The 26,924-nt window shown below is 48.1% G+C and overlaps 1 protein-coding gene across 3 annotated transcripts in view; it reads left to right on the top strand.

Moving 5' to 3' along the window:
- The window catches only part of SEH1L (SEH1 like nucleoporin), a 937,063-nt gene that overhangs the window by 765,901 nt on the left and 144,238 nt on the right, over window positions 1–26,924 (top strand). For all 3 annotated transcript variants that reach the window (XM_069620827.1, XM_069620825.1, XM_069620826.1), the window contains one exon: window positions 5,395–5,551. In XM_069620827.1, the coding sequence (XP_069476928.1) occupies window positions 5,395–5,551 (157 nt within the window). The remainder of the gene's footprint in view (window positions 1–5,394; window positions 5,552–26,924) is intronic.

Genomic DNA, 26,924 nt, shown 5'->3' with positions numbered 1-26,924 from the left:
CGCAGCGTGGTTCCTGAGAAGGTCACACTCGGGCACCTGAGCCTATCCCAGGCTAACCGGGAAATCCTTCAGGGCGCCAGGAGCAAGGCTACCAGGAGCCAATACAGGAGTAAATGGACTAGGTTCTGTCATTGGTCGGACTGTAAGGATCGACCCCCACCTCCCCCCAGACCCCCACTTAGGTGCATGCTGGATGATGTACTCTCCTTCACGGCATACCTGGCGCACTCTGGCGTGCAGGGGGACACATGTTGCACCTATTTGGCAGCCATAGGGACCTATAGAAACTCGGAGGAGGAGGTGGCGGTCTTCTCTTCCAACCCGATAGTCAAACATCTGGCGGGCTTGACCAAGCTCTAAGAAGCCACAGCCTGTGTGGGACCTCAATGTGGTATTGGGTGCCTTGGCGCACAAACCCTTCAAGCCAATGGTGTCCGCGGACATCAGGCTTGTTACTATTAAGACCGCTTTGTTGGTGCGACTCACCTCGGCTCCTAGAGTCGGCAAGATCCAGGCTCTTGTGGCATCAGAACCCTATAACACTTTCCACAGGGATAAGGTGGTCCTGCGGACTCACCCCGGCGTTCCTACCCAATGGTACCCTCCGCTTTCCATCCAAATGAGGAAATGTCTTACCTACGTTTTTCGCTGACCCCAAGGATGAGGCTCAGAGAGTCTTGCACTGTCTGGATGTCGGGCGGGCTCTGAAATTCTGTCTGGACAGGACCAAGGGCTTTCGCAAGTTGGACACACATTTTGTCACCTTTGGGGACTCCAGACCATGGTATCAAGCATCCATTGCGTCTATTACATGGTGGATGGTTGCAGCCATCAAAGAGGCCTATGAGAGGCAGCATAAGCCGCTGCCAGCTAACATACACACTCACGCGGTCAGAGCCAAGGCCACAGTTATCGCATTTCAGCGGCAGGTTCTGTGGCAAGTCATAAGTAGGGCGGTCACATGGGCCACTCCTTCGGCTTTCTGTAAGCATTACTGTTTGGATGCCGGCTCCAAGTCCTATGCAGCCTTTGGGCAGGCGGTTCTTAGGAACTTATTTGATTTTGGAGGCTCTCCTATCCACCCTGGGGCTACATTAGTTGTAATTGCCCATGCAATATGGAGAAAAGGGGACGGGGATGTAAGAGTAATTAATAGTTACTCACTGTAGTGACTAATGTACTCTTAGTCCTTAGTCCCCTTTCCTACATACGTCCCGCCATCCTCCCCCCAATAATAATGGTGTCATTAGGCAATGGTAAATATTGTTGACGCGTCAATGGGGACTGAGGTGTGGTGCTGGTGGCCCGAGTCAGGGAATTGCATGCTCCCAGGGCCTAGCCCCCCGCACTCTACATTTAAGGGGGAATAAGGTTTTTTCTGGTGAAAAAGGTTTCATCTCCCGTCCCTAGGAAGGGACGCACATGCAGTATGGAGGAAAGGGGACTAAGCTATGGTGAGTAACTTATCATTTTTCACTACATTAAAACAGAACCACATTATATTATCTCTCACCCCCCCCACCCCCGACTAGGGTATTGCTTTAAATATTGTTCCGTATAGACCCACCATTTCTGAGGAGATACCACTTGAGGGTACAATCTAAATTGAGGCTTTCATTTTATTTACATACCAGTCGTTCGTTGCCTGTGATCAGATTTCTTTATCTTCCGGGGATTAGCTGTAAGGGTTTTCATAGATGACCCCAAATTGTATAGAATTAGTGCTCAATCTGAGTGTAAGTCTTTCACCCTCCCCCAAGAGACTATACAAACTCCCCCCTAGGGCTAATTTCACATTTTCTCAATAATGGCACTCTTTTCCATTGCATTATGCTGGCCATAGATTGCAGGCCCATTTCATATCTGATTTTGTATTGGAACACATCTTCGCTCTCTTCCTCCATCTTCTCTTCCACTTGAATGATCCCAAACATCTCTCCAGCATTAAATATCTCATTGGCGAGCTTGTGGTGCAGACTCTCCCAATACAGGGACGGAATGCATGCAGAGCGCAGCGCTGGTCCATGCAGAACCGCAAACTCGCTGAACTCAGGCTCTGAGGGTTCTCTGGTTCCCCCATGTTAACGTAGCACTCTCCTGACAGCAGTGGAATCCCTCAGAGTACCACAGAATCATTTCCCCTCCTTGCCTGGCCACTATCCTCCTATGCGTATGGCTGCTCACTTACCCAGCACAGCTGTCCGCTGTGCGCCGCATCCAGGGCAGGATAGACTCAGTCTTGCCCCTCGCATGGGTGTCTCCCAGGGCTCCAACTGCAGATGCAGCATTCATGCACAGCTCCAACAGTCGCTCTCTGCCTCCCCACAGCTGCGCCCTGCACAAGGCGGCTCCTCTCTATCCTGGTTGCTGACAGCAGTACCCAGCAGTTGCCCTCTGCCCTGTGGCAGGGTGCGCACATCCCGGGTTCCATCTGCTGCTATCCGCTCCTCTGAGAGCATCACGCAGCTCGCTCGGGGACTGAGATGTAGCACTAATTCTATACAATTTGGGGTCATCTATGAAAACCCTTATAGCTAATCCCTGGAAGATAAAAAAAATCTATAATGCCCTGGTTATTCCGGCAAAAATGGTTAATAACGGTGCCGGTGCTTCCATGAATGTCTGCAGCCGGGTGCCGTTCCGTCCGCCAGGGCAGACCTGGCGGGCGCAGCGGCACCAGGCCATAGACTTGTACTTTGCCGGTCTGGAAACAACAGTGCAGTTCGGCTTACCGCCACCATTGTTTCTGGACCGGCAAAGTTGTAATGAGGCCCATAATGTCTGAAGTCTGAAATATGCACCTTTTGAGACAAAGCCATGGCTTAAGTTTATCTGGTTTTACCTCAAATTCTGGGCGAAGCTAGCTCTCTCGGTCACTGGCAGGATGGCGCTTTTCAAGATGGTAGCCCTCCCCCGCCTCTTGTACCACTTTGTAAATATCCCGTACCTGATACTGAGGTCCTTTTTCATAGAAAAGTCTTTGATAATAAGGAGATTCGTATGGGGAACAGGCAGACGAAGCATAGCGCTTGGCATCTTATATAGGGAATATGCAGATGGCAGGTTGCGCCTTCCTCACTTCGAACTATATTATTTAGCAGGACAGCTTCAGCACGTCGCAGGATGGCTGGCAGATTCGGAGACTGTCGAGCATGCCCTGATGTTTAAAGAACCAACCGTGTATCTGCTAAAAGAGGTTTTGTGGCCGGGGAAAGATGGAATCTCGTGCCCACCCACCGGGTCTCCTGCCACTGGGCTAGAAAATATGGACCAGGACCAAGACAGTACTGAGGATGAGGGACCCCCCTACTCTCCCCAAATACCACTGGCAGACGTCTTTGGTAAGGACATAGATGATTTAATACTGTGCAGGCAGCATTGGGAGAGTATAGGTATAGCAACGATTGTGGATCTGATCCCCCCCCTCAAACTCCTGACATTCCAGGAGCTAGAAGACTCAGTCGGCATTCACAAAGGCAGTTCCTGACATACTCCAGAATGATATATGGGATTAAAAAGAGATAGCCAGAATTCCTAGGCACTAACGAAGAGAACACTGTCTTAGGCCTTTTATCTGATGTGTCAGAAGGAGGGCACAGACTATACCAGCGACTCCTGGAAGCACTACCCAAGGACATAACCAGAGGGAAGACCACATGGGAACTAGAAATGGGAAGAGCTCACGGAAATTGAATGGTCCAGAGCATTATGTTACCCAAAAACAGGGTGTGCCCGAGATGTGGCACAGGCAGTGCGGCAATCGCACACATGTTTTGTAGCTGCCCATTAATCCTAGAGTCAACGCGGCATTGCGGAAAACAACTGCGTTGTTTCTGCCTGAATCTGCTTTCCCATTTGGGGCTCTCGGGCTCCCCACGGGGAGCCCGAGAGCCCCAAATGGGAAATCAGCTGTAGGCAGAAACACTACGTGGCATGTAAACACAACCGCGTTGTGTTTCTGCCTGCTGTGGCTTTCACTTTGGGTCTCCGGTGCTCCCCTGGGAGCACCGGAGACCCAAAGTAATAGCCACAGCAGGCAGAAACACAACGCGGTTGTGTTGGAAAACGCTGCGGTTTTTCTTTCCGAGTTTCTCAGGCTCCTCCGAGCCGGAGGAGCCTGAGAAACTTGGAAAGAAAGACTGCAGCGTTTTCCAACACAATAACGTATTTATGTTTGCGGTCGCCTCAAAAGCGACCGCAACCATAAATACGTTTTTAAAGCCGAGGTTTTATTTCTAAGTTTTCCGGCCTCCTCCAGCCCGGAAAACTTAGTAAAAAAAATGCAGCTAGTGCTTATTTTTTAAAAAAAAAATAAATAGCACTTACCGAGATTCAGTTGCAGCTTTCCTGCTCTGGTCTCCGGTCCCCGTCCTCCGCGTACAGCACTAATGAAGGTAAAGCCACCCAGCGGTAGCTTTTGTTTACTACAGCTGGCTGGCTTTTCCTTCATTAGTGCCGCAAAAGCAAAAGCCAGCACAGGAGGGCATCCATTTCACAAAATGGATGTGCCCATGTGCTTGCTTTTGCGAATTTTGAGCTTGAATAGCGCAAAATTTTACATAGGAAGTTTTAAAAAAGAGAATGCTAGTATTTTTTTTTTATGTTGCCTATCTATTTTTTAAATACATTTTTTTACTAGACCATGCCTTTAAGCGCGTTATAAATAACCTATCATATCATATGGAACAAAGTCTGAGAAGAGGGAGTATAGCAAGATATGAGTGGACACTGGAGGCTCGCCTCCTTGGAGTGTTTCGCCACCCCAAGAAAACTAAGCCAGAAAACAGAATGGTGGTCTTGGTGTGGGATCTGGGGAAAATGATTGCCATAGCATGGAAATCAAGGGAAGGCCCTAGTGTTGATAAATGGTGGGAGGATCTAAAACTATGGTCCTTGCGGAAACTGCTGTGTGGTATGAGGCACTTTAACTGGGGAGGAGAGAAAGCTCAGAAGATAGAACTATGTGGAATGCCCTAGTGCACGCTCTGTTGACCTCACGCGATGACTGACCTCCCTGAATCCCCAGAGACGCTTGGCGTGAGAGGCGGGGGATACAATATAGGAGTAAGAAGGTCGGTCTGAGTCCCATTGAACACACTTATCATTAAGGGTTAGGGTAAGCCTGGGAAATCTCTAATAGATCGTAAACCGTAGTTGTAATGTCTGGATTGATAGGGGAGCAGTTGGGAAGTTGAGGATGAGGAGGGAACAGTTGAGTGTACCATAATATGTCGAATAAACTACTGTAATGTGTTCTGAAGATGAAAACAATTAATAAACAGTTAAACAAAAACGTTTTTTATCTGATTTTAATGTGTGAAATTGTTTTAAACTTCTTGAAACTTTGTATCTTTTTGATGAAACAAAATAATTCTTAATTTTATATTTCCACAGCTAACTACATGGATAGTTGGAAATGTACTGGCATTCTGAAAGGTGATGGAAGCCCAGTAAATGGTGCCTCTGTTCAGCAAGGTGTTTTTAATACTTCTTTAGGGTCTGCCAATCCAAACATGCAGAATTCGCTAATAAATGGATCATCAGTGAGCCGGTAGGTTGTATGCCATGGGTCCAGTATTAACTGAACGTATGATTTGTGTACTTTGGATGGTGGCGTTTGGTTGTACACGCTAGACTAAAAACGACTAAACTATATGCATTATGTTCTACATCACATTGCCTTTAATTCTGAACACCAAAACCTTCAAACGTTTCCACCACTTCTAAGAAAGAAATATCCAAACGGAAAAAGCAATGGCTATTTCTAATGTATGTTCATTTAATATACCAAAAGCAAACAAGCTGGGTTACATAACTAATGCACAGCAATGTTTCTTTCAAGTTAGAGAATTCTTTGGGTCAAAAATGTAATTCAGTTTGTGTATGAAAAGTCTATTCTGGTGTTAATGTATGGGTTTTGCGACAACAAGCAAGAAAGGCAATGTATTCTGTTTTGTGAAACAGCAAAGGATGGCACCAAAGCCCATGTTTATGCAGACACTTAGTCCTGTGGGATGCATAATGGCATATTGGTTCAAACAGGGATCCAGTCAAAAATGTGTGTATTTTATTCCCCACTCTTTTGAAGTTGTGAGTAAAAAAAAATGTAGGGAGCAAGAAATGTAATACAATAGGGAATTGATTTATTGCTCCTTAAAAATCATTTTACTTAGCATCAAAAAATGGGAGATAAAATACTCCCCTCTCCAAATGTTTATATGGAGGTCCTGTTTGTACTAATATATTAGAATGTTGTACTATGTACAGTATTCCATCTAGTCATTCATGCAAATTAAAAGACAGATTACTCCTACATCCTGTCCCTTTTCGACCATACTGTATGGGCTTCCCGGTACAGGGACGGGACCAGAATAATTTTGCCTCGCAAACATTTTATTTCCCCTTTAAATTTGAAGCATGCGAGGCGCAGCCACAGGCGTAACCCTGCCCCACACACAATCGCCTAATCTTAATCCTCTTTTCTGCTTGGACGGAACCGGCCCTGCTCGTGTTAGCGTGCGCCTTTTTCTTTTTTGCTGCGCAGCAGAAACATTCCCTGTGTTTTTTCCTTCGCCTCGCTCCTCGGCGTATGTCAACACCAAGTGGGTTTTCCAGGTGCGCATCCTGCGACAGATCTTTTCTGGTTCTGGACCCCCATTCTCTCTGTTTAGTGTCTGGTTGACCTACGGTGGCATTCTTGCGCGGTGTGTGTCACTTACATCGAGGTCACTCAAGAAAAATCTATCAAGATGGAGAGAGATATTCTTGCGGTCCCCTCAAGGCTTCAGTCGACGGAAATCAAAGAAACAGGTAAGTCACAATTTCTCTTCACCACCTCAGTGCGGAGACCCCTTCCCAGAGAGTTCTTTGGCTGAGATGGCTCCTAGAGACTCACTGGCGTTGGGCCAGAGATCCCTAGGGCTACTTGTGCATGCACTGAGGGGGGTTGTCAGACTCTACCAGGACAGTTTCAGGGGGGACCAAAAGGTCCTTCTACCGGACATCAGTCCGAGGGGCTTCACAGCTCTACAACTAGGCTTAGGCATGAGGATACGCCTGTATGTGAAAAGACTACCAGGCCAGAAACTGAGGGCAATGAGCCTCCTGGAGCTGCTTCCGAGGTAGTTCACATTACCAGGAACATCCCGAGGGCACAAAGGAGCTATAGGACTGGGCTCTACACCGAGCAAACGGCCTCAGGTTATCCCAATTAGACCTTGCCCAGATTTGGCGACCAAACAAGGTGACACCCCAGGCTACATGCCAGAGAACGATTCACAGTATTAAGTGGATTCTTCTCCCCTCAGTGGCCCTCACAGCCTATGTGGGTGGTCAGAAGGAGGGCAGGACACAGTGTTGGCATTTCTATTTTTATGTTTATTAAATGATCAAGAAAGGCCTAACTTTCCCTATTGCTATGTGGGTGTGCTCCCTGCCTATATAAATCGCTAAGTTGCTCATCCGTCGTCAGGAAGTCATAAAACACAAAAAAGGTCTGCTGTCCAAAACCGAATCCTAACTGACCCTACCACTATTATAACTAAATAATGTCAGGAGGATGTCTCTCTGCTCCCGATGGTCTTTTCTCTCAAGTTTCTCCTTGGCTTGAAGCCTCTTTTTCGTAAGTTAATTTCAAATAGTCTCTTGTCACCCTCTGTATAAGTTTGTGTAACGTTTTCAAAAGTTCTATGGGGTTTCTCTCCACTTTAGGGATTGTTTTTCAGGAATCCCTTTTGTCTGTTTCTCTTATATTTCCCTACACAAATGCCTTTTGTACTTTGGTAGCATATACTTCATTATACTTCATTAGCTGTTTTATGCTTTCTTGATTAAGTTCCCTCTCTCTTGGGGTGGTTTGTTTGGCTTATGTTTACACTTGTGGGCCTCTCTTACCCTCCCTTCATAGGATACTGCTCTCCCCTCTTTCCCAGGGTATTTGTATCTTGGGCTTACTGATCTCTCTTCGAGCATTTATCGTGATTCGCTCCTCATTTTTATAGTTCCACTTATTTGACTTCAATGTGACTCGCCATTCTTTTGAGACAGGTTTCTGCTATTCCATAATGATCCCATGGCAGCTTGCTGGTTCTCCATTTACCTTGGATTCTGTGGGGGAATGTCCCAGGGGCCTCTCTTCGCTTGGGGTCGCTTTGGGTACTTATTTTCCCAACGCCTCCATCTTCTCCGTTGTCCTCTCCATGTGAGATGGAAACGCTCTGAGTTTCCGGACGGTTTGCTGGTTTTGCAGCGTGTTGGTTTCAACGTTGTTCTGTGGGCGCCTTGCTCATCACAAAGTGGTCTTGATCATGCCACCACCATCTTTTTCTCGGCTTCTCCTTCTGTGTGGTGTGAGAAACCTGAAGGTGTCTCCCTAGCTAGTCCCTGGGATCTGTCATCCAGGTGGCCAGGACACAGCCATAGCTATTGGATCCAGTTCCTGGGGAGGGTTACTTTGGGAGTGGGACAGCGAAGGGTGAGACCCGGTATCCCCCTTCTTTCAACACCTTTACACCACCCTACCATGTAGGATATTTCTAAACACTGCCCCTGCCCCCTTTTGGCCTTTTACCTCACATGTCTCAATACAATGTGTTAGGGAGAATTCTCAGAAATGTGCTAATTCCCTTCTACCGTAGAGATCCCCAGCTCTTTTGCTGGCCTTTAGGACTTTGAATTTATATCCTGAAGAGGGTGAGACCTTTTCCCCACTCTCTCATGCATTTCTATTTGATTTGAACAATGTTTTGTTTGGTTGTGGAGTCTGACAAACTCCATAGGCATCATCTTTTTACATTGTGACACATGGCACCCTCAATGCAGTGTCACAGAGAAATCCTTTGGATTTGTGCTAAGGTTTAAATACCTTCTCTTGGATTACTACTGTTTCCAAGAGTAGTGAAGTGAAATACTTTACTTACATTTTCCTCTTTATAGACCCAGCACACACTATCTTACAATAGGGTGCTGAGGGATTACTTAGTATCCCCTTTGTCTAACTTCTTGTGTAGCATTCTTGTTATCCTTTCTACAATTAATGGCTGGTGGCAGTGATTTACTTTTTCCTACCATTGTGTTTTTACCGATGGCTGCGTTCGCAGCTGCAGTATAGTACCCATGGGTGCCCATTTTGTCAAAATGGCCCAGGTCTTCTTTTTTTGCCCTTTCTTGCTGGAAAGGTCCTTCTTGAGATTTACTCTGCGCGCCAACCCAGGTTTGGTCCCTTAGTTCATTTTGTATTTGGCAGGGTTAACTGGTGAAGTCCGCCTCTGGCTCCAGCGTGTCTGGCAGGGCAGGAAGCGAGGGAGGTTCCCGAAACTCCCTGTACTTCGTCTCCTTGGTTATAGGAATGTACCCAAAGGTGATTGGCTGGCTGTCCTTGGAGGACAGCCACCCTTCTGTGTGAGTGACAGCTTTGGTGTGATTGAATGCGAAAGACTTGCTTAAAAGGCGAGGTCTTTTGCAAGGAAGGCAGAGTTCACCACTGGACGAAGGAACCGAAGAAAGAAACTGGAAGAGAATCTTGCTGCACGTCCTGCACCTTTGGTTTGCCCAGTGAAGCCCTGCTACAGTGCTGAAGCTCCAATTTCGACATCGACTAGAGGAGCCAGAAAGGACGGCTTCGTCCCTTGGGTTGGTGGGACCAATCGACCACCAAGACTAACTCGACGGAAACCCCTCTCTCTGCTGGCTGTACTTGGATTGCTGCTGCAAGAATTGAGTGCCAGGGGACAGGAACACCAGAATCGAGTGCATCATTTTTAAGCTGGACCCCAGCTCCAGCAAGATCCTCCGGAATCCCTCGAAGCAGGGCTGACCAAGCCTGAGCCACTGCAAGAGTGCTGGACCCCAGAAGCAAGGAAAGTCCACAAGGTGTTTAAGAACAGCGGTGGTGCTATTTCAGAGTAGCTGCAACCGTGAAGTGCCACTGATCTGAATTGCGCCCATTGCTGCCGCCAACCTTCAAATCGTAGTGCAGGAGTCCCCAGACGTCCTCCCTCTTGTCCCCATGACTGAGGCCCAGGAACAACAGGATCTACAGGAAATAAAACAGGAATAGAAGCCAGCTGGAACCATTTCTTCAGACCTAAGGTACTGTGAACTAAGGGGTACTTACCTCTTGTGTGTGTAGCTTGCTTGCTCTCACTGGAGACTTGAATTGGCTACCCTTTGCAAAGTTGCTTGCAGCTTTGCCCTTCACAGGCCTCCCAGCTTGTGGCCCAACAGTGATTTCTTTTTACAACAAAACTCTCTTTAACATTGTGCAAGACTTTTACCTATCTTCAAGAAGTGCCTCGGCTCCCCTAGACTTTGCTCAATTGACATTGGCTGTCCTGGCTCCCTGAAGACTATTCTTACCCTCTGACTTTGTGTTCAACTGTCGCTCCAAAATGTCATACATACCTTACTTGTGTAGCTGGGAAAGGGTTAATCTACATTGCATTGCGAGAGTTCAAAAGTGCTTACCTGTTTGAGAAACTTGTTAACCTTTTCCTTCCCTAACCTTTTCCTTTTTGCCACAACTTCAGTATTACCATTTAAGTGTGAAAAGTGATACGTTCATGTCTACAGTGTCCTAGCAATTGAAATCCCCTCGGTGTAGGAAGATCAAGGGTATCTACTTATTTTATTGAACTGTATGAGTGTAAAAGTGTATTTTTATTTTCCAATTGCTCCCTACTAAGGCTTATTTTAAAACTGACTGTTAAATTAATAAATAATTATTTAATCACGAAACTTTGAGTATAAGTGTTATTTGAATACTTGTCACTGTGAAACCCTACAGCTCACATTGACCCGTCTTGAGATAAGCCTGGCTGCTCAGTCAAACTACCAACTTGTGTAGTACAAGCCTATACCAAAGGTTGGGTTACATATTGCCAAGAGGACCAGGCTGGTGTAGTCTCCCATAGGGTTATTACATACAATCTTGCCTAACACAAGGGTCGGGCCAAGTCAGGCTATTGACCAGAATTACACATACCTGACCGCCCTTTCCCTTCCCCACAGGGATAAAAGGTGGAGCACGAGAGCACAGGACGAGCAAGGCAGACCGCATGACGTGAGAGCTAAGTCAGCACGGCAGTTCAAGAGGAGGCAAAAGACGGCGCATACCGAGAGGGTGACAAGGAAAGAAGTGACCTTGCCCTTTCCGATCAAGGCCTGTGAAACCTCTGCAGGCGGAAACATAAGACCGTAAACAATAGCCAGCGTGTATTGCAGCAGATGTCAGCGTTACACAAGGCCCTCCTCTGCTGATTACTAAGCTCTTGAGAGGCACTTGTCTCTGAGGTTCCAACCTTGACTCCAAAGAGAAAGAAAGCCAAGCGGTTCATCACAGCCGGTGAGTCGAGGGGAGAGTCGATAAGAAACCGAACTGTGTTGAATGAAGAGCATCAAACGGCTGATTTGAACAGTGAAAGAAGTATTGATGAGAAGGGGGGAAACCAGCAACTGAGAAGTCCGGTGCTCAAGTATGAAACTCTGGGCGATTACCTGATGGTAGAAACTACCGTGACCAGAAGGCCTTAGGAAAAGGCGAAAGGGTGCTCAAAGTGGTCATACAGGGTCTTATAGAATCCTCCGTACAGTCGATTCGCCCGACAGAAGGATTGTAAAGCAAAGGGAAATTAATCCTGCATGGTGAAATTAATACATGAACAGTGCGTTTCAAAGGTTGGCAAGAGTGAACCTGGCAGAGGGATGCTAACAAGAAGGGATGAAGTCTGAAGTCCCATGAACAGTGTGTTGACAGGAATGAACCCGATGGAGGGATGTCCACAGAGAATTGTTTGAAAAGACGAGAAGGATTGTAAGACCAGGGAAAGTGGATTCTCCCCCTTGGCATTAAGATCCAGAGGGTGGAAAGTCCTCACCCCAACGTTCATTTGGAAAGGAACTTTTTGTTTTTATTGAATACATCAGGCCTTCGAAGGCAAGAGACTTTTATTGAAAAGAGACTTCACCATCGAAGAACCCGACAGTTGGTACGGAACTGCCGACTTGTGCTGCGAAGGCTCAAGTGTGTGCTGAGATCAGCTTTGTCCCGTGCTTGAAATGTGGGGAAGGTAGACCCCGGGCAAATCCATTGTTAGGGAGAATTCTCATTCTATGGCTGATTTCCCTTACCTATAGAGTCCCCCAGCAGCTTTGCTGGATTTGAAGGGTTTGTTTTTTTCTCCTGCTAAGAGTGAGACTTTTTCCCACTCTTAGGCATATTTACTATGTGTGTTCTAGGCTATTTTTTGTGTTTAATGTCTATGGGTTATCTCACCCTCGTAGGAACCATCTTTATACACATGTTAAACAGCACCCTCCATGCATTAACACAGGGGTGTCGTAGCGACCCCCAAACATAGACTCCATACCCTGGGACTGACTACTGTCTCCCAGGGCAAGTAAAGTCCCCATTGACTTTACTAGTCAATCTTTATGAACAAAACCAGTACAACCCATCTTACTATGGAGGTACTGGCAAGGTTTAATAGTTTTTCTCTTATGTTCATTTTCGAGAGGGTACCGTACAGTCCCTCTCTCAAAAGTTCTGGCTGGTGGCAGTGGTTACTACCAAAAATATTTCGCCGCAAATATTTCCCTATGGGATTTTCCCATTGTTCGAGGCTACCACATTTACTGACAGCCTCTAACATACCGCCGGTTTATTTTTTTATTAACTTTACTCCGGTAGGTTTTATTTGCCAGAACTTTTATATAAATTCTTTCTCGTGTCTTTCTCTAAGATCCTAACCCAGGTTGGGGATTGTTTCTTCGTCCTTTTGGCGGGCTTCTGCCAAGAAGCCCTCCTTTCGGGGCCAATGAGTCTGGGGTGGAACCCTTGTGTGGGAGGGGGGGGGGTAGGACCCCTGGACAGGGTTGCCTCAGCAACCCATGTCGCACTCTGCCCTGATAGGCTGGAGGATCTCCCGCCAGGATGACCACTCCACTGTGTGAGTGACAGCTAGGCTGTATGAATGGGGGTCTTTTTGCATAAAAGCAGAGTCCTGAGGACTGGAAGAGCAAGATGTCGCCACTGGAACTAAGAAGCCGAAGAGGAGAGAAGCCAATGACATCTGCACCAACTGAACCACCGGTGAAGCCCTGCTGCAGCGTCTCACCACTTTTCTCCACACGACGAGAGAAGATCTTAATCTGCAAGAGCCTTCTTCCCTTGAGCTGGTGGGGCCAACCAGTTTGCCAATCGCCTTCTGGACCTGCCTTGGTCGAATCGCCAGTGCCTTGCACACGGAGACCGGATAGCCAGGCACCCGTCCACCCAGACCGCGATTTAAAGGAGCGTACCTTTTATTTCGTTTGGCAGCACCGCGGCTGGTTTCATCCCTGAGCAGTGCAGTAACTCGAACCTTCCTCCATGACGAGAGTTTCCTCTGCTGGATCTCCCGAACTGCAGGAACTTCCAGGAACAACCGCAACCGCAGGAGCCTCTTCCTCATTTTAAGGTACTTTGTTCCGCCAGGCCGCCCTTTTCGTTTGGTAGCGCTAAAGGGGATTTAAATCCTTTACCTACCTGCTCGGTTGGCCGCCCTTATCATCTGACATTCTTTGACCTTCTGCAACCACTTTTTCGAATAGTTTAACAAAGACTTGACTGCAGCTACAAGAACATTTTGCTCCTGGGCTCTTTGCCCTGTACCACTGACTCTGGCACAGGCCTATTGACTCTGGCTGAATCTGTTAAAACTGCCTTCTCTAGATTTTCTCAACTAGAACTGTGTTGGTGCACCTAACTCTTATAACCACCCTTTCCTTCCCACTTTTAAAACTTGTGAAGTGCCAATTTGCTCGGTTTTCACCACAGTATTATACATGCTAAAGTACTCCCTTGACTAAACTTGTTCACAATCTTATCGGGAAGTGTTGCTAGGGTGCCTAAGAGGATATTCCTGTATAACTTGTTCTTTCCCTCCCTTGTGAGAAATTGCTAGAGTGCCATTTGTGTTTGGTTTTCACTGTGCCGTTTTGCTCAGTTTTCACTCTTGCTCAAACTCGTCTACAATTTAACCAGGGAATTGTGTATACTTTTCTGGACTGATTTTAACTTCTTTAATAACTGTGATTAATGTGTTGAACTAGGAGTGTGAAAAATAAATATATTTCTGATGTTTGTTAATCTGCTTAGACTCACTTGCTGTGCATAGTCTGACATCCAGTGGTCACTGCGGAGTATTGCAATTTGTTTTTCGTAGTCGAAAAGGGGACGTCGACATGGCGTGACTAACACTATCCCTATAGTGACGTGTAGTGTACCCACAATCTCTCACGCGTCGAGGTCCCTCAGATTGTTTTTTTTCCGCCCAGATATTGGTCGCCTTTAGGCAGAGCTCCTCGAGAGACATTGCAAATATTCACTCTGCTATTTGGTTGCTATTTAGAAATACTCACTCGACCTTTGGTCGTTATTTAACGTTACGTTCCTCCTTCGACAAAGCTGTTCTCCGCCGACAAGATCTTCGACGGCTGTGCCTTCGACAGAGGAGACCCTTCGGTGTCGCCAAACACGTGGCCGGGCCTTGCCGGCCTCAAACAATAGGGAGAGTGGGGTCGTGGGACATTTCTTGCTATCTCTTTAAGAGTGCCTTTCTCTTCCCCCCCCTTTTCCTTTGGGGTTGTTATCATGTCTGTCCGTTCCCTCAGCTATGGAGAGGACACCCTTTAGGTTTTGCCCGCGCTGCAAGGGCAAATTCACCTGGAAAGACAAGCACAAACAATGCAACCGTTGCTTGCCCCTCGACCACAAAGAAGACGGTTGTGTGGCCTGTAAGCTTCTTAAGCCCAAGACTTTAAAGGACCGCAGGGTCAAGAGGTGGGCAGCCTACGCCATGTCTAGGTCCGATTCCTCACCCGCTTCCGCCGCCGAAACTGGAGAGGAAAGTGATAACCCGACCTCCGCTTCGGAGGTTGTACACCCCTCTAGGGAGCGGTCGCGCTCCTCGTCGTCTGTCCCCGACCCCAACAAGCTCGGCTCACGCCCTGCTTATGGGGATGAACATCCCGGCGACATAGACGCACACAAGCACTCACATAAGCACATGGCCCACGGCTTTTCCTCGTCGAAGACGAAGAAAGCATTAGCGCCAACGGAGACGCAGGTCCTACCGGCGGCCTCCACGGACTGTAAGGGTCCAAAGCCCCCCTCGCAACCGCAGATGCGACCAGCGACTGGGCTACCCCCAGATAAGGGCGCTATCACCAAACCGCCAGACTACTTGCCCCACCAGCGAGCGCCCGTCGGCGTAGAGGATGCGACACCTGTAACGTCGAGGCCAGAGGAACCCTCAACAGACCATTTAGTCGTCGAGAGCCTGATGCGTATTGTCTCCAACGATGGCCAGAGACGGACAGCGAAAGAGACGCCGAATCCCGCTCGCAAGGCCAGGGAAACGCTGAAAGGGACGGAAGGAAGGCAGGAACCGCCCCCTCTGTCGAAAGGGACTCCTAGCCTACTAGAAGGCTTTTCAGAAGGCGATGGGAGCTTATCCTCAACGTTATGGGATAGGTCAAAGCGTTTACGGGCCGAAAGCCTTACCTTTTCTCCCCCAGACCACTCTGGGCTACCACAGGGGACCTTAGAGAGACTCCAATTTTGCATGGACAAAATGGAGAATTTTATGTCTACCCAATACCTGCCCACACCCAAAAGACCAAGAGAGGGGCCTCAGGAGGATCCTAGGGCTAAATACCCTAGGCTGTTTAACCCCCACAGGGGGGATGTAGAGTTGTATGACCTCACTGAAGAGGACTCCCACTTTCATGAAGATGAGGAGTTCTTATCTAACGAACAAGAACAAAACATAGACCAGGAAGGTTTCGAGGATGACTCAGACATGGGTGATGGGGGTTTTGAAAAAGACCCAGAAGAAGGTGCTTCACAGCCCTGGCAGTCCCCATCAGTGTCTACAGACCCCGACGCCCTAAACCTGCCAACCCCCCCCCCCCCTCCAAGACTCACCAATCGGGAATATGTCACCTATAGACGATCAACCTACCTTTTAATGCACTACCACGTAAAGCAGCAACGCATTTCGAAATCGAGACTGGGGAAATTTCTCCTGACATAGACTTTGTTGAAAAGATTATGAAGGAGAAACCCCCTGTCAGTCAAACCATTCCCCTCCTTGCCTCAGTAAAGAGACAAATCATTCCTTCGCTATCTACACCCGCATTGGTCAGAGGGGTCCCAAGGATAGAAAAATTATTCAGTCCTTCTCCATCAGACCCGTTATAAATCAGGGGCCACTCAATGCTGGACTACCTAGTATTAACTAATACAAGAAAAAGGGCAGGTGTCCCGCTATCAACCAGCGAGGCACCTCCAGATAAAGAAGGTAAAAAGCTGTATGCCCTAGGTAAAAGGATTACAGCCCCGGCAGCCTTTTCCACTAGGATTGCTAACAACAACTCCGTACTGGCTAGTTATGCAGATGCCCAATGGAGTAAACTACGCAAAGACATTGAGGAGGTACCTGAACCCCTAAAAACTCGGCTTCTGGCCACAGTTACCGAGGGAACCTTAGTCAACCAGAGCATCATTAAGAATACTCTAGATGCTGCAGAAACGGCTGGCCGTTCCCTAGTCCAAGGAATCCTCCTCAAACATCATGTCTGGCTACGTAATTCGGGGTTTAAACCCGAAACACAAGCATCTCTCATTAACAAAGCAATAGACGATGCCAACCTCTTTGGGAAGGCGATGGATGACGCGCTAGAGACTGCAAAAAAGGAATTTGACACCATTAAGACCCTAGATCAGATTTCAAGGCCTCCCAACAAGCGAGGTTATGGAAACAGATGCTTTTTTCGAGGCCAACGCCAACAACATCGGCAACAGCAGCAGTACTCTACAGGCAACTGGTCCTCGAATCAAGGAACCAGTGGACAATACACCCAGAGAGGACAGCGTCGTGGCAAGGGAAGAGGTCGGGGTTCTACCCCTAGAGGTTCCCAAGCCACCAACACCAAATGACCCGAAGATTCGGGTCCCCTCCCATGCATCACCGGTCGGGGGCCGGCTAACATCCTTTCTTCCAGCATGGGAGGGAATAACATCAGACCGCTGGGTACTATCAACCATAGCCCGCGGCTACTGTATAGAATTCAACCGCTCCCTGACGTACCAACCCCCAAGGGGACGACGCCTGTCACCAGAACACCTCGCCATCCTTCTTCAAGAAGTGGACCAGCTACTAGAAAAAGGAGCTATAGAGGTCGTGCCTCTATCACAGGTAACGGAAGGTATTTATTCACTGTACTTCCTTGTACCCAAAAAGGATTTAACCATGCGCCCTGTACTAGATCTGCGCCCAGCGAAAAAATTTGTAAAACCTCAAAAATTTTGTATGGTGACATTACAGGAATTAATCCCCCTGTTATCGCAAGGGGATTACATGACAACATTGGACATGAAAGATGCATACTTTCATATTTTAATGTTGCCAGCGCACAGAAAATACCTCAGGTTCATGATGGAGGGCAAACACTACCAGTTCAGAGTGGTACCCTTCGGCATAGCGTCAGCGCGGAGGGTTTTCACGAAAGTACTGGCAGTGGCAGCGGCCCACCTGCGCAGGTTGTCCATCCCAGTATACCCTTACCTCGACTATTGGCTCATAACAGGGGATTCTTACGAGACATGCTTCTCAAACACCCAAAAGACTGTAGAGCTTTTGTTCCAACTTGGCTTATCCATCAACGAGAAGTCGTCCAGCCTACAGCCCAGCCAAATCAAACAATTCCTAGGGGCTCTAATTCGAACAAAGGACGGCCTCGTCTTCCCCTCCAACGAGAGCGTCCAAAATATGCTGTTTCAGATCCCTCTATATGTGGCCGGTCGAGAGGTGACGGTGTGCAAAGCAATGCGTTTTTTGGGAATGATAGCGTCATGTATATATTTGGTACCTCACGCGAGACTGCGCATGCGTCCAATGCAAGAGTGGCTCAACAGCCAGTGGTGTCAGGTCAGCGGACAATGGGACGATCTAGTGGTGGTCTCGCAGGCCTTGGTTCTCTCGCTACGGTGGTGGTCGAAGGAAAACCTTGTCATAGGGAAACCATTTGCCACCCCCGCAGTGGAGGCCACTCTGACCACAGCCGCATCCCTCACAGGATGGGGGGGCTCACCTAACCCATCAGACTGCACACAGAGTTTGGACTCCGAGCGTAGCATCCAAACACATTAACTTGCTGGAACTGTTAGCGGTCTTCAAAGCACTGAAGGCTTTTCAGGCACACCTGCAAGAGGAGACAGTGATGGTCCTCACAGACAGCTCCACAGCTATGTACTATCTGAACAAGCAAGGGGGCACTTGCTCTCCAGGACTGTCCAAGCTGTCCCAGAACATCTGGAAGTAGGCTCTCAAACACATGTTCCTGTTGTCACAACATGTACCAGGGGAACTCAATCTGCTAGCAGACGAACTCAGCAGAGACTTCCCTCTACCCGCAGAGTACGAATGGCGGTTACAAGAAGACATTGTCTTCGACATCTTCACACAATGGGAATTCCCAGAAATAGATCTGTTCGCAACTCTGGAGAACTCCCAATGCCAAGATTATGCCTCCAGGTACCCCCAAAACCAATCCATGGGGAACGGTCTATCGATACCATGGTCAGGGAAATTTGTTTACGCTTCCCCCCCCCCCCCCCGACTCCCCTTCTCAACAAGATAGTGCACAAGATGCACCAGGAACCAGTCACCATAATACTAGTGGCCCCTGTGTAGGCCTGGCAACCATGGTTCGCTCACCTGATGGAGATGTCTCTGTCTCCACCGGTAAAACTACCCTGTCCGTACAACATGCTTTCACAGGACAAGGGCAAGACACTACACCCATGCCCACAGACCATGAATTTAGCAGCATGGCTCCTGAGATCATAGAATGTGGTCATTTACAACTCCCTCAGAGATGCATGAACATTCTCAAGGAAGCTAGAAAGCCTAACACTCGTCACTGTTACTCTAGCAAGTGGAAAAGATTCATCATATGGTGTAGAAATAAGAGCATCAACCCGGTCGACTGCTCTCCCACACAAATTGTTCTCTTCCTGACTCATCTACTAGACTCGGGATTAGTGTTTAATTCTATTAAGGTTCATTTGGCGGCACTTTCCGCATACACCACTTCTCAACTTAAAGTGTTGTGGTGGAAAGTCCCAGTTATTAAGGCCTTCATGGAAGGAGTTAAAAGAATACACCCTCCCATGGCTAACCCAGCTCCCGGATGGGACCTAAATGTGGTACTAACCAGGCTCATGGGCTCACCCTTTGAACCCACACAGAAAACAACGCTTAAGGACCTCACCCTTAAAACTGCTTTTCTAATAGCTATCACCTCCATCAAGAGAGTAAGTGAACTACAAGCGCTATCTATTCAAGACCCCTTTGTAACACTTCACAAAGATAAGGTGGTTCTACGCACACACCCTAGGTTTGCACCTGAATTCATTTCTAAGTTCCATGTGAACCAATCTATAGAACTACCAACGTTCTTTCAAAACCCTTCAAACTTGGGAGAAAAAAGCCTGCATACACTGGATGTGCGCAGGGCTGTTTTGTTTTATATGGAAAGAACTAGACCACTGAGAAAGACTAATCAGTTTTTTGTCACGGTGGCAGCAGGAAGAAAGGGAGATGCAGTTTCAAAATCCACTATATCTAGATGGATCGTACAATGCATCACCCTCTGTTTCTCTCTTGCTAAGAGAGAACTACCCTTCAAGCCAAGAGCACACTCTACTCGAGGCACTGGGGCTTCCATAGCATTTGTTGCAAATGTCCCTCTTGAGTCCATTTGCAAAGCGGCAACCTGGAGTTCTGTACACACCTTTACAAAACACTACTGTCTAGATGCCCACTCTATATCTGATTCACAGGTGGGACAAGCAGTATTGAGACACCTTTTCTCTACTGTTCCTTCTCACAACCCACCTCCAACTCCGGGTACTGCTCGCTAGTTTATGCACAGCATGTGATTCTAAGCAGATTAACAAACATCAGAAGACATGCATTACGGTTTACCGTAAAAGCATTTCTGATGGTTGTATCTGCTTAGATTCACTCCCCGCTCGGATGGAAGGAACATAGACATCCTTTTATCTCTCTTTTCTGTACTCACTCACGTCTATAAGGCTCCCTCAGGGCAGAAAAAATACAGAGGGACCTCGACGCGTGAGGGATTGTGGGTACACTGCACGTCACTATAGGGATAGTGCTACAGACACGCCTTGTCGACGTCCCCTTTTCGACTACGAAAAACAAAATGCAATACTCCGCAGTGACCACTGGATGTCGGACTATGCACAGCATGTGAATCTAAGCAGATACAACCATCAGAAATGCTTTTACGGTAAGTAATGCATTGTCATATTCTTTTTAATACAAAGCTTTGGTCAGTGTTTCCTTGTGCCATAGTATTGTAGATCAATTGTGCAAACCATTAATACTGCTCATCTCCCTCTTGAGATAAGTCTGACTGCCTAGCCACAGCTAACTGCTAAATCTTTGTGGTACAGACTGATACCAAAGGGGATTTATTGCTCATACCTGTAGTCTTAATCTTCTGTAGTGCTCCCTAAGGGAATTGCACAGGATTCTGCCTAGCACCCATCCTGACATGATTTGTGAACACTTCTTTCTTTATTGAAAACCCTATCCCACATACTTTCTGTAATTATTATTATTTTTTTTAAACTTTGTTTTACAACCATTAAACGAACACAACAACAAACAAAACATAACTATCACACTGGCACTTCTTCGTGGATTCCACCTCTCATCATCACTTGCTGTGGCGCGGCTCCATGGCTTGTCTCCCTGGTCGGTAACCATCCGTCCTATCCAATACCATAACATTATATCTCCTTTACTGCCCTGTGTCGGGGGTGCCCTGCTCTTTTGCGATTTTCCATTGAAGGCTCCTCTTCGCCTCTGGGTCCGTCCAGTACCGTTTCCTTCGCATTGTCCAAACAGGTCCTATATCAAAGAGTTCCATGCAAGTATCTTGTGCCCACTCACCCCGTCTGCGCTACTCTAGTCCACACTACAGTCTCTGCCACTGATCATTTTGGGAGATCAGTCCACCACGAGTCTATGCCCGGTCCTGAGCTGGAGTTCCATGCCATTGCTATGGGTCTTTTTGCCAAGATGCTCACCAGATCCCTCGTTTTGGCCAGGTGTGTTAGGGAAGAGGCTCAATAGGTACCACTCTGGAGTCCATGCTCGATTGTCAATTCCACCCTCCTCCACCATTTCCTTGATCCCCTCCCAAAATATCTTTATCACTGGGCAGGTCTAGAACATGTGCAGTATGTCGGCTTCCTTCTCTGCGCAACGTGGGCAGCCCGGGGCTCCCCAATCTTTATTGCAGTCAACCTCCTGGGCGTGAGTGTTAGGCAGAAACCTGTGCAGTTCCCTTAGGGACCACTGCAAAAGATTTAAGACTACAGGTGTTGGCAGTAAACCCACTTGGTAGCAGTCTGCACCACCCAGATTTACCTGGTAGCTGTGGCTGAGCAGTCAGACTTCCCTCACGAAGAGTTAGGCAGTATGCAAATTATACACAATAGGCACTCAGGTACAATAATACAAGCAAACACTGACCAGAGCTTTGGTATCAAAGTATATAATTATTATTATTTTTTTTTTTTTATTGGTTATATTACAATCCTTTAAAAAAACAAAAGAAGGAAAAGAAAAACCAAGCTAAAATTTATACATTCATCTCAAATCAATACAAGGCCTCCTCCCTTCATCTATTTCCCATAACATAGTCTCGGGTGCAGACCTCACGACATCCCAGCGATCAGGTCCACCGAGATATCGTGTAGACGATCTTTTATAACACGAAGGAAAGAAACCAAAGCATATAACAACACTCTGTTTGACCCATCAAATAGAGCTCTCCACCAGTCATCATGAGTGAGGCACTGAAAATTCATTGTTACTGGGCTGAAGATGTTAACTCTCTCAGTCTCAAACTCGGGGCACATTATGATTAGATGTTTGTGTTTCCTTTGTGGAGGAACAGAATCGACACACAAGGTCCGAGTCCGGAGATTGAGACCAAAAGCAAAGGCGTTCTTTAGTTTAAAAAACACGGTTTGAAACACTCCAGCACTCTTATTGTAAAATATTCTAAACACAGTTACTATTGTAATATATACACCCCTTTTTCCTTATCAGATAAGTCACTGTAAAACACCACTTATTTTCATACAGAGGTGAGCGCTTAACTAGATGGCACTCCAATAAGTTTGTGAGAAAGGGAGGGAAAAAGACAGAATATGGAAAGGTACACCACTCTAAGGTTAAAGAACACTGTTAGCAAGGCAGAAGAGCAAAAGTCACTGGTGAGCCAAAGTCAAAAGGCTGGGCCCACTCTTAGAGAGAGCAGAGCACAAATGCGCCCAAGATCACACAGTTACACTAGGCTTAGAAAGTCTTGCAGAGGGTTCAGAAAGAGTTTAGAGAGGCTTAGGAAAGTTTAGCCAGAGTGTACCAGGTTCGAAAGCCGGGGGCTAAATCTACCCCGTACAGTCGGTAGCAAGGGAAGCCAGGCGGGACACAGTACCTTAAGTGGGAAGGATCCTCCAGCGGTGGCAGTTGTTCCTGGTAGTGGGTGCAAGTTGCGTGTCGTCCAGGGGAAGAGAAGATCTCGACTTGGAGGAAAGATGAAGGTCGTTGCACTACCAGGGAAGAAACCAGCCGTGGAGTTTTCTGGTTAAAGGTGGTACCTTTGTTTTGCGGTCGTGGTAAAACGTGATATCCCGGTTGCCTGGGTGCTTGGCAACAGGCAAGGCAGCCACGAGGTACGTCGGAAAGGCGAAAAGATGGTCAAACTGGTTATCCCCACCAGTCAAAGGAAGAAGACTCTCCGGCGGGAGATCTCCTCTGTCGTTGGGGAAAAAGTGGTGAGACGGTCCAGGTGGTGTCGTGGCAGGTCGGCTCAGCTTCTCCCTCGTCGGATTCTTAGGTCCTGTGGCGACTTCTGAAGTTCCAGTCCCCAAAGCCCTGCTTTTATGCAGCAAACCCCCATTCACTCAGCCCAGCTGTCACTCAAACATGCTAAGTGGTGATCCGGCCGGCTCACCACTTGGGCCAATCAGGATGGAGTGCGACTTGAGTTGCCTAGGCAACTCAGTCCAGGGTGCCTAAATTCCCCTCCATCCCTCACAAGTACCCCAGACAGAGTGGCACCACTTTGGAGGGCTTCTGTGGAGAAGCCCGCCAAAAAGTGGAACAAAGGGCTCGACTTGGGTTGGAGTCACAGAAGAGAACACAAACGCCATTTTAGAATCAAGTTTTGGCAAAAAATACCAACCGGAGAATTAATATTAATTAAATAAACCGGCGGTATGTTCGAGGCTACCGTAAATAATTAAATAAAGATAGTAGCCTAAAACAATGGGAAATCCCATAGGAAAATATTCGCGGTTGAATATAAAAAGTAGTATCCACTGGGGGGCGCTGTTGCGCACGTTACAAATGGCGGCTTGATTGCTGAGCTCCCGCTCCACTGACAAATCCTGTTGGTAGAAATCCGTCTTGGACCTAACCAGCGCACCCTGGACGCAGGCATCGCTGGCCCGAGTACTCGTGAATATCCCCTGCAACTCCTGTGATCCGGGGCCCGGAGGGGACGGAGCTGTCCCGGCCCAAACATCGGCCGGCCCCTGCGGCAGTCGAGACCCGGAATCGGGTACCAGGGCGGCTCACTCGAGCGCTGTGGCTTTGGCGCGCGGAGAGGCCGTGGGTGGGAGGAGCCTGGGGCCTATCCGGCGCCGCTCTCCATGCTGAGATCGCGCTGTTGGCTCACTGCGAGAAGATCGGTTCCTGCGACCGGTTGGCCGCTCGGCCTGGGGTGGCCCCGCGCTCGGAGCTCTGGTGAGTCCATCGCCGGGCTGATCGCTTGGCGGGTGTCCGGCCCGTAACACGGCTTGTACGCGGCGCTGAGAGGTGATCTTCAACTTCACCGTGAGAGGGGAGACCGGAGCTGCCCCGGCAGAGGGAGAGTGGAAAAACGGACGTTGGTGGTGACGAGGGGGCCCCCAGCAACGGAGACTTACATCTGAATAAGGTGAGGTGGACCCGCCCGGCGCTCTTAACTTTTGAGGTTCGCCACGGCCATCCCCCGGTGAAATAACTTGCGGGGGCCGGTGGTACGCGGGAAGACACAGTTCACTCAGACATATTGGGTGGCTCCCCCCAGGTGTCGGGGGTGGATCACCACATCCCGCTCCTTTTTATACACACTTCACAAGGGCGAGCCAACGGACCGCTCCACCGGTACAGCCAATATAGCGGATACTATTATGGGGGAACCAGCCAAGGCGGGAAGGGGCTCCAAAACCCCGGCAGGCAAAAAGAAGGGCCCGATGGATGCATACACGGGAAGTCAAAACCCTACCACGATTGTGGAACCTCATTCTCCCACTGATGTGACCTCGAACCCTGAACCTGGCGATCAAGTCGACAAACTAACAGAGATAGTTCAGAGTGGCTTCCTTTCGATTAATACGAAACTAGATGACATCGTTTCCACCATGAGCTCCCTTAAGGCCAGGGTGGAAAAGGAGAGCTCACGTGTCACAGAGGCTGAAAACAGAATAAGTACCAACGAAGACACCATCACACACCACACACGAGACATTGCCCAGATCAAAGGAGACCTAGCCAAATTGCAAAACAAGTGTGAGGATCTCGAATCGAGATCAAGAAGGAACAACATCCGAGTGGTGGGGGTTTCTGAATCCTTTGGGAAAAGCCAGATGGAGCGGCAACTGGAGGAGCTACTTAAAACCCTGTTTGGACGTGAGGCATTCTCAGATCACTTTCTGGTCGAAAGGGCACATCGCACTTTGGCCCCGGCTCCTAAACCGGGTACCCCACCACGCACTATCATTGCAAAACTCCTGAACTACAGAGACAGAGACGCAATCCTGCGCAGGGCAAGAGAGATCGGGACACTTCAATTTGAGGGAAATCGCATTCATATATATCCTGACTTCTCTGCTGGGGTACAGGCAAACAGGAGATCCTACGAGCCGGTCAAGAGGCTTCTGCGAGAGCGTCAAATCCCATATGCTCTAATTTTTCCCGCCAAAATGCGAATCCAGCACGCAGGCAGGGCGCATTTTTTTGAATCTCCGGCTGAGGCTACGCACTACATCGAGGCCTCTATACCTCTTCCCCCCAAGGGGGGCAGACCGGCGCAAAACAACAGGCCCAGACCGGCAGACTGAAAGGGGATTTTGATCTCATGAGACGAACGAAGATATAACATAAGGTGCTCGAGGGGCGTAACTTACAAAAAAAAAGATTCGGTAATACTTATTGGTCCAGGCACTCGAGTAAGTGGAGGCTGGGACCCAGTCGGCGGCCATGTGAAGCAACACGGCTACCCTCGGAAGGTTCCACGAGTTTGGGTTGATCCATTGTCAAGTTGGGGGTGACAATGAGGGTGGGGGGGCGGAAAGGGGAGTTGGGATTGGACGTTACAGTTCTGGACTAGCCCTAAAGTGGCACAAAGTTGGTAATTATGACCTGAAATGTAAAAATGTGGTCACATTTGGACCGGTACCGAGCAAAGCAAATGAATACTATAGAACCGTCGTTCTGGATGCTGCCAGATACTTCCTCATGATGTACAGGCGAGGGGCTGAAGGTTAAACTGTTAACATGGAATGTTCGGGGGCTAAACAATCATATGAAAGCCAAAAAAATTGGTAACTACATCGCCAGACACAGCCCCCAGATACTGATGTTACAAGAAACTCATATGGTAGGGACCGATAATCTGCACATATTGCCTAGATGGGGATCCCTTAGGTACTACACAGACTATTCCTCTCAGGCCAGGGGGGTCATCACACTCATACATCCAGGGCTGGGGTTTAGACCAGAAAGCCACAGGGTTGACCCACTGGGGAGGTATGTTTTGGTATGGGGGGAGATCGCCTCCCAACGCCTTCTCCTAGTTAACACGTATGGGCCCAATGTCGACGACCCTTCCTTTTATTTAGAACTGTATCAGATAATAGTTTTGCTTGAAATTTCAAGGGTCATTTGGGGAGGGGATTTTAATCTGGTCCTTGACCCGAACCTGGACAGGGCCTCTAAGGCTGTTAGAGCTCCCAGTAAAGCTGCCCAAACTCTGGCGCACATCCAATCTCAACTTCTGTTAGTGGATTCCTGGAGAGAGCTACATCCTGATGGTAGACGATACACATTTTACTCTTCAGTCCACGACTCTGAATCAAGAATTGATTACTGGTTGGTCTCTTCATCAATGACGGCGGCACTTGGGGGCTGTGAAATTCTTCCACGCACTATGACAGACCATTCCCCAGTGTTGTTAGATCTATTACTCCAAAGTGTTCCCGCACCCGCCAGAAGGTGGAGAATGCCCGGCGGAATGCTTACAGACCCCGGGGAAGTTGAGACATTGCATGTTGAAATTGTGGAATATTTGGTGAACAATGTGGGATCGGTTGACAAGATTTCAACAGTATGGGAGTCCTTTAAAGTTTGGTTAAGGGGAATGTTGATATCCAGATCTGCTGGTATGCTCAAAAGGGTGCGAACCGAGTTAACGGAGGTTGAGACCAAACTAGATAGGCTAGAAACAGAATTCACACGTACTCAAAACAAAGACATATTGGTAGATATACAGGCACGCCTGCAAGAGTTTAACAAGTTGGCTGGTAGAGAGGTGCAATATATTGCGGCACCCATACGAGCTCGCAGATATGGAGAAGGGAATAAGGCGGGTAGAACCCTTTCCAATTTACTCAAGCAGGGCAGACAACCCCCCCGATCACTAGTATTCACACAGCACAAGGCGATGTACGCCTCACTGACGCAGATATAAATGGGGAATTCGTGAACTTCTATAAACACCTCTACTCAAACCAA

The sequence above is a fragment of the Ambystoma mexicanum genome, chromosome 5q (genome assembly GCF_040938575.1).
Source record: "Ambystoma mexicanum isolate Mex_15411 chromosome 5q, UKY_AmexF1_1, whole genome shotgun sequence".
NCBI lineage: Eukaryota > Metazoa > Chordata > Amphibia > Caudata > Ambystomatidae > Ambystoma > Ambystoma mexicanum.
This window is presented reverse-complemented; position numbering and strand designations above follow the sequence as displayed.